This window comes from Neopsephotus bourkii, unplaced genomic scaffold (assembly GCF_033783945.1).
Source record: "Neopsephotus bourkii isolate Nb327-2 ecotype Australia unplaced genomic scaffold, CSIRO-AGI_Nbou_v1 NB_1473, whole genome shotgun sequence".
Classification (NCBI taxonomy): domain Eukaryota; kingdom Metazoa; phylum Chordata; class Aves; order Psittaciformes; family Psittacidae; genus Neopsephotus; species Neopsephotus bourkii.
Window position 1 is genome coordinate 411,445 of NW_026901949.1, and position 7,996 is coordinate 419,440.

At 52.1% G+C, this 7,996-nt stretch overlaps 1 protein-coding gene across 1 annotated transcript; it reads left to right on the forward strand.

The window, feature by feature from the left end:
• Positions 1-3,558: 3,558 nt before the first annotated feature.
• On the forward strand, positions 3,559-7,475 carry LOC133220741 (frizzled-1). Its single transcript, XM_061369047.1, has one exon. It carries the CDS (start codon positions 3,765-3,767, stop codon positions 5,547-5,549), a length of 1,785 nt encoding a protein of 594 aa, XP_061225031.1. The 5' UTR covers positions 3,559-3,764; the 3' UTR covers positions 5,550-7,475.
• The last annotated feature ends 521 nt before the right edge of the window (positions 7,476-7,996 follow it).

Consider the following 7,996-nt stretch of genomic DNA (forward strand, 5'->3'; position numbering starts at 1 on the left):
ATTGTATTTCCCCGGCAAGGAAGAGTGTCTGTATTTTAAAGAACACACTGTAAGAACATGATTACTGTTGTACTGACCCAAGCAAAGGTGGCATCCAGTCCAGTCTCCTCTCTCCAAGTCACCTGTAGTAGATATCTAAGGAATCATTAAAAGAACAAGGCAGTGGTAGTCTCTTGTGGATATGATGTGCAATACTGGGGTTAGCCTGGAAAGTATTATTTTTTATTAGACCAAGATATATAGGTGGAAAAATGAGACAAACTTTTGGTCATATAAACTTTTATTTGGGTTAGAAATGGCAGTTTTCAGCTAAGAACAACTGCTTAACGTTTACTAATACACTTATGAAGACACCTCGGAAAGGAAGAAGATTGTAGCTTTACAACAGAGAGGACATTAATGATGTTAATGTTAAGGATGGGAGAAAGGGGGGCATTTATTAGCTAAGCAAAAAGGTGAGACAGTTACCTTACAGACTGTTGATCTGGAGAGAGATAAGCATGGGGGGGGGGGTGGAAGCAGAAGGAAATGATAATGTACTATCAGATCATCATCTCTATTGTGTCCCAGGTTTGGGGTGTTGGGTGGAGTTAGGAGATCTAGTTCGCATCCTTGCTTCTGTGGGATAAGTTCTGTAGTTTCTCTTAAGGATCAGGTCTGAAAGGAGAAAGTGAGAATGTTCTGTTTTACGATAAACACTCCCTTACCAACAGCACAGTGTTTTAGTCTGTGAACGGGGTCTCTGGGAGTTCATGCTGGTGCTGTGTAGTCATTTTCAGCAGCAAAGCTACCAGGAAGGCAGCATGCACAGGGTAAAGTACATTACAGTCCTGGAACTGCAAAGTAAGACCGGAGGATGATGGTGGTTTGATGGCAGGCAGTTTCATTGCTGTAGTAGCGGATGGGCATCAACACATCTTGCATTTCTTGCTCAGGCAGAGTTTTAACTGATCTGGTGTTTTGGACCACAGAGCATTATGCTTCTAATGATGAGTTTTGTGGTTTGGGGTACTTGAAATGTAGGACAAGTGCTTCTGGGAAGATTCTTTCCACAAAGGATTTTTTTCTGTTATGTGAAAAATCATTATACAGTTAAAAACAGTGAGTCCTAGGAACTTTCCTGAACTGACCAGCTCTCAGCCCTCATTCCTTCCCCCACAACACTACCTCCATTCCCATTCCCATTTCTACTTTTTTCTGTCTGAGCTGGTTTTACTGATACATCCTTATCTAAACTCTAAGTAGTTAATCTCAAGTTGCGTTTAGCTTTAGTAGTTACTGCTTCAGAACAAAAGAAATAGCCCAGAGAGCTGTCTACTTTTCCTTCTATACCATTTGGTCTGAAAATAGCTATTATCGACATATGCAAACCTTGTCCTGTATACACTGATCTTTCTCCTAGAACAATCTTCTGGATCTTTGCCCACAGCAGCTTAGAACAGTGACTTTGCAGTATTTCCCAGTTTTGGAAGTACTTCTAAATACTTCAAATGCAGACCCCAAAGGCTCAATTTTAGCCAACTGATGATGGACTTAGGTGTCTTAATTATCTTTCCTGGGTTGTGTGATGCATCCCCAGGTCTGAAGACCACAGGCAGAAAACCATGGATGCTTCCTAAGACTAGTTAGAAATTCACTCTCATCTTCTATGACAAACAGCATATGTAATACTTGTTCCTATCTAAAGATTCAGTGTTCAATTGTTTTAGGATGAATAGGAAAACAATACTGTAATTTAGGGCTGAATATAAATTAGGTTTTGTGCGAGAAAGGAGCTAGTAATTTGAATTACTGATATAGATCTGAAGAAGAAAATCTGTAACTTAAAACTGTAAATACAATATGCAAGGAATCACTTTTTTTTTTCCCTGGAAGATGGAAGAAGATTATAATTTGTGCATATCATTTTGAACTGCTGTCCTCTGAGAAGAGAGTTCTTCACAGAACTCTATAAGCCTCAGTAAATGAGGACATCAGCAACTGGCACATTTAAGATTGTACCATTTCTAAACATGATCCTGCTCCTGCCATCGTTACACAGCATAGAGCTTGCTATTAATTAGTTTGAATGTGGGACAGCACTGCTGGGAGGAAGAAAGTGGCCTAAATAGCAAGGTCCAAATTTTATCTGTAGCTATCCAAGAAATATGGATGTCTTTTATTAACCCTTGCCACCTATGACAGCCAGAAAGAAATGCTGGGTTTGTTGTACTCCTAATGGACTTTTGCAGCTCATTATGGAATAACATGGAAAGGGTGGGAGCATGCTGCAGCTGGCCAAAGAAGTTTCAGACAAATGTGAGGACATTCAGGTGCTCGTCGCAGTGACTTGGTTACTGCACGCTTGGAGAATGTGGTGGGATTCTCCTCCTCCTGCTCTCCAGGAGCACAGTTTATTATTCTTACTGAATTGCACCAAGTACAATAAATCCCCCATTTAGCCTCCATCATTTTTCCAAGCAATGCTTTTGGGAATGCTCCAACAGGACCTCCGCTCTGTGTGAGCAGTGGGGCTTTAGACGTGCAGAGATGACCACTGCTGGAGGTCACTGTGTGCCCATTCACCCCCTCCCCAGAATATAGCAAGTGTTTCAAGAACCTGATGGGAGGTATTCACAAGTCATGAAGCATTCATCTGAATGCAGCTGGAACAGCTGCCCACTGGGCAGAGGGAGGAACTAGAATCTGAAAGCCCTGTTGATACGATTTTCATGTCTCAGGCTGCTGCTGTAGATGTGATAGGAGAAAGTCGCACATAAAACATCACAGTAACTCAGTAGCGAGGTACTTCAGGCGTCTCTGGAGGCGAGTTTGGGCCACTCGCACATAACCGGTTGCATGTGTCAGTGGTAGGTACCATCGCGGTCTCTGCTTTCAAACCGCTGCCGCTCCTGCCCGCGCCCAAAGTTACTGCCGTAAACCTGTCCCCTGCACCTCCGTCCCGCGAAGATGCTCCCGGCTGCCCACTGCACCCCGTTCCCCGACTTCCTCCCCCCCCTCCCCCCCCGCCAACCCTGCTCTTCGCTATGGGACAAGTAACCTTCCCGGCTGCGAACGGGGCCGAAACGAGCCCTCCTGCTCTGCCGCCGGGTTAGACCCCTGAGCTCCGCTGGGACGCGCACTTCACTGGCCTCAACTATCGTCACCACCGGGGAACCCAAGCCCGCCCCCGGGACAGCCGTGGCCGACGCGGTGCCGAGCGAAAAGGCACGGGGGCCCCCCCCCCCCCCGACACCGCACCACAGCCCCCTGCCACGGGGCTCCTCTTTCCCCATCCCTCCCCTTCCTCCACCGCCACCGCCTTTGTGCGCGGTGCGGGGCAGCCCCGCGCCCGCCTGCGCCCGCCCCCGGGTGAGGCGTTGGGAGACGGTCCCTTACGCAGGAAAGTTCGGCGTCGGTTTCAAGGCTCCTCCCTCCCGGTGAAAGGCAGACTGCGGGGCGCCTGGAAACCGGTCGGAGGGAGCGCGGCGCGGCGAAGCGAGGGGCGCGGGCTCGAGGGGCCGGCACAAATGGTCAGGCGGCGGCGGCGGCGGAGGTGGCGGTGGCGGTAGTCGCAGGCGGCGGCGGTAGTCGGAGGCGCGGCGGGCGCTGCCGCCGAAGCGGGCAGAGCTGCGCGCCGCAGCCGCGCGAGTGGCGGCCGGGGCTGTCCCGTCTCTGCCCGCCGCTCCCTTCATGAGTCGCAAGTTCGGGCCGGGAGGAGCAGCAGCGGCAGCAGCGGTGGTGGGACGGCGGGAGCCCGACCGGGCAGGCGGCACCGACTGAGCATGGCCGAGCGGCGCGGGCCGGCGGCGAGCGGCTGCGGGGCAGTTGGCGAAGGGCGGCGGGCGGCCGGTGGTCGGTGCCCGCGGCTGCCGCCGCCGCTGCCGGTGCTGCTGGTGCTGTGGGCGGTGACGCTGCCGGCCGGAGGCCAGCCGCCGGCTCCGCAGGACAACGGTGAGCGGGGTATCTCCATCCCGGACCACGGCTACTGCCAGCCAATCTCCATCCCGCTCTGCACAGACATCGCCTACAACCAGACCATCATGCCCAACCTGCTGGGCCACACCAACCAGGAGGACGCGGGACTGGAGGTGCACCAGTTCTACCCGCTGGTGAAGGTGCAGTGCTCGGCCGAGCTCAAGTTCTTCCTCTGCTCCATGTACGCCCCGGTGTGCACCGTGCTGGAGCAGGCCCTGCCGCCCTGCCGCTCCCTCTGCGAGCGGGCCCGCCAGGGCTGCGAGGCCCTCATGAACAAGTTCGGCTTCCAGTGGCCCGACACGCTGCGCTGCGAGAAGTTCCCGGTGCACGGGGCCGGCGAGCTCTGCGTGGGGCAGAACGCCTCCGAGCGCGGAACCCCCACACCCGCCCTGCGCCCCGAGAGCTGGACCAGCAACCCTCACCGCGGGGGCACCGGCGGCGGCACCGGGGGTGCGGGGCCCGGCGAGCCCCGCGGGCGCTTCTCCTGCCCGCGGGCCCTGAAGGTGCCCTCCTACCTGAACTACCGCTTCCTAGGGGAGAAGGACTGTGGAGCGCCCTGCGAGCCCGGCCGACTCTACGGTCTCATGTACTTCGGGCCAGAGGAGCTGCGCTTCTCCCGCACCTGGATCGGCATCTGGTCTGTGCTCTGCTGCGCCTCCACCCTCTTCACCGTCCTCACCTACCTGGTGGACATGAAGCGGTTCAGCTACCCTGAGCGGCCCATCATTTTCCTCTCGGGCTGCTACACAGCAGTGGCCGTGGCCTACATCGCCGGCTTCCTTCTGGAGGAGAAGGTGGTCTGCAACGAGCGCTTTGCAGAGGATGGCTCCCGAACTGTGGCACAGGGCACGAAGCGGGAGGGCTGCACCATCCTCTTCATGATGCTGTACTTCTTCGGCATGGCCAGTTCCATCTGGTGGGTCATCCTCTCGCTCACCTGGTTCCTGGCTGCCGGCATGAAGTGGGGCCATGAGGCCATTGAGGCCAACTCCCAGTACTTCCACCTGGCCGCCTGGGCTGTGCCAGCCATCAAGACCATCACCATCCTGGCCCTGGGGCAGGTGGATGGAGATGTCCTCAGTGGTGTCTGCTTTGTGGGCATCAACAATGTGGATGCCCTACGGGGCTTCGTACTGGCCCCCTTGTTCGTCTACCTGTTCATCGGCACTTCCTTCCTGCTGGCTGGCTTCGTGTCCCTCTTCAGGATCCGGACCATCATGAAGCATGACGGCACCAAGACAGAGAAGCTGGAGAAGCTCATGGTGAGGATAGGCATCTTCAGTGTCCTTTACACGGTGCCGGCCACCATTGTCATTGCCTGCTATTTTTACGAGCAAGCTTTTAGGGAACAGTGGGAGAGGAGCTGGGTCACGCAAAGCTGCAAGAGCTATGCCATCCCCTGTCCCAACAACCACAGCAGCCACCACCCGCCCATGAGCCCCGACTTCACTGTCTTTATGATCAAGTATCTCATGACCTTAATCGTGGGCATCACCTCGGGCTTCTGGATCTGGTCCGGGAAAACCCTGAACTCCTGGAGGAAGTTTTACACCAGGCTCACCAACAGCAAGCAAGGCGAGACCACCGTCTGAGACCGCTGCCTGCCGTGATGGGGGGATGGCAGGCGGGAAGCCAGCTGGAGGACCGGGGCTCTGCCCTGGGAAGCGGCTCCTTAGCCAGCCTGGGCAAACTTTGGGGACGGCCCCATGTTCGGGGCTGCCGGGCTTTGCCCTCCCTGCTCTTCTCAGGCAGTCTCCCTATAGGAAGTGAACGCACTGTCAGGTTGGGGGAGAGGGATGTAAATAGCCTCTGTAAGATTTTGTAAGTATATTTGTATTTAAATTACAAAAATCTCGCTTTTTTTTTTTATTATTTAGGACACTTTTAACCTGTTCGCAGATTTTGCTTCCTTGCCCCCGTCTCCCCCCTTTTTTATTTAAAAGAAGGCGTTGGGTTTTTATTTCGTTACGCAGGATGAGAAGAACTGCCGGTAAGAGAAACCAAAACACCCCATTTTTCCCCCCCACACCGGCAGGTTTTGTAATGGCTTTGCTCGGAGTTGCATGAGCAGCAGCAGGGACCGGCCCGAAACCGCAGTCGGGGGCGCCGCCTGCCGCGGACTGGGTCCAGGCCGCGGGCCCGGCCTGCCTGAGGTATGTGGCGGCGGAGGTGGTGCTGAGGGACCGCCGCTTCCCTCCCGGCCCTGTATCGGGGGGCACAGACCCCGCCTGCCCTCGCACGGCGGAGCCGGCGTGGGGGACGGTGCTTCCCTTCGCCTTTCCTCGGCTGGGCGCGGCGCGGCCGAGCCCCGCTGACCCGGGCAGAAGCTTTTGGAGGGAGGGAAGATAGAAGCCCTGCCCGGAGGTGTGCCTGCAGCGCGGCCCCCCTGCTGCCCGGGGCGAGGAGCATTGCCCGCCAGCTGCCCTCTAACAATTTGGTGAGATTTGTGTAAACGCACCACGTAGTTTTGAGAGGAGTTGGCCTGTTCTATCGTTAAGAGTTGAGGTTTAACACCGTCTTGCACCTGTAGCATGCCTGATGGTTTAGGAGGTGAATGGGGACATGGATGCACCGAACTTTCCACTTCCTGTGGTGTTTTGTGTTGGTTTTTGTATTTTTAAGCCCACTTTTAGGTCACAAGGCCGCAGTGGGGCTGGCGGAGCTGGGCCGCGGCCGGTGGTCGCCCTGACTCTCTGCGGGTGCTCCCAGCGCCTCCCGTCCCCGCCGGGCTGCTGTTGGCCGGACTTAGGATCAGGAAATACGGGCTGGGTGAAAAAAGCTTCAACGGAATAAAATGCACCGTTCAGATTCTTCTCTTCCCCCCCTCTCCCCTTTATATCCCCCCCCCCCCCGCATTTAATTATATCCATACGCTGGCTCTTCATTTGGGAAACATTGGAGCCATTGCCATTCCCCTGAATTTTAATTCATTGGCATTTAATTCATTACACGCTATGAGGGTGTGATGATTTTCGCCAGTAGTAAAAACAAAGGGAAAACAGGAAACCAGAATGTTTTAAGCACGCTGGTGGGATGTGAGACCTGAAAGAGCCTCTTCTGTCTTCCCTCCTGCCACTTTTTTTTTTGGTACAGTAATAACAGGGCATACCGCAAAGATAAGATACTATGCGTGCAGTATATCTACTGCCTTGTATGCTCTTGGGTGTGTGGGATTGTGCTCCTTAATACGAAGGAAAAAAAAAAAGGTTAAAAATGAAATTGTAACTTTCGACAGATGCATTGAGTATTTAGTCCTCTGTATGAAAAACAGCAGAATGCTTCTTTCCTGATTGTATTGTTTTAAACTTTTTTTTATATTACAAATGCCTGTATTTAGGTTCATAAACATTATCTATGGCTACCATACCCTGAAATGCAAAATTATTTGAATTTGGTATGCATTTATTTCTGTTCATTATCACAAGATCATCTATATTTATAGAGGAATAGAAATTTATATATATTAAATACCATATTTTTAATTTCTCTGAAATAAATTGAGGTTTTGTAAAAAACTATCTTGTCACTTTACGTATTCCTCTGACTAACTCACATGCTCTGTGAAAGCAGTGTATGTATTACAGGATGTGTGGGATTCCTTTTTTCTTTTCTTATGTTGAGTTCACAGTAACAAGCTGGAATTCAGTGTAGGAATTCATTGTGCATTTGGGTTTTTATCTCTGGGCCGGTCTAGATTAATCCTTCAAAGGAAGTAAGGTAAATTGTTCAAGATCTCTGACAGGGTATGGTCGGTGGTGTGAAATCCAAGAAGAGATCTGCTATATGGCAGAAGAAAGAAACTCACCAGTTCTTTTTTTTACCTTTTTGTTAAAGGGTTCTCCCAACTTAGCCTTTCTTCTCCCGTTCATGTTAAAATGAAATAAAGAAAAAAAGGATTTACTTGCTGCTCAGAATGACACTTAGACTATGTTGTAATATTGTCAGAGTATTTTAATGAGTAAAATAGTTTGGTTTCCCTGAATTTGGAATGTTTGGTTAATCCGGAGTTAAATGGTGTGTTCATGGAAGCATTTCAGCT

Excerpts from the sequence above, each read along its gene's own strand:
- LOC133220741 (XM_061369047.1), top strand. The coding sequence starts at position 3,765 with ATGGCCGAGCGGCGCGGGCCGGCGGCGAGCGGCTGCGGGGCAGTTGGC.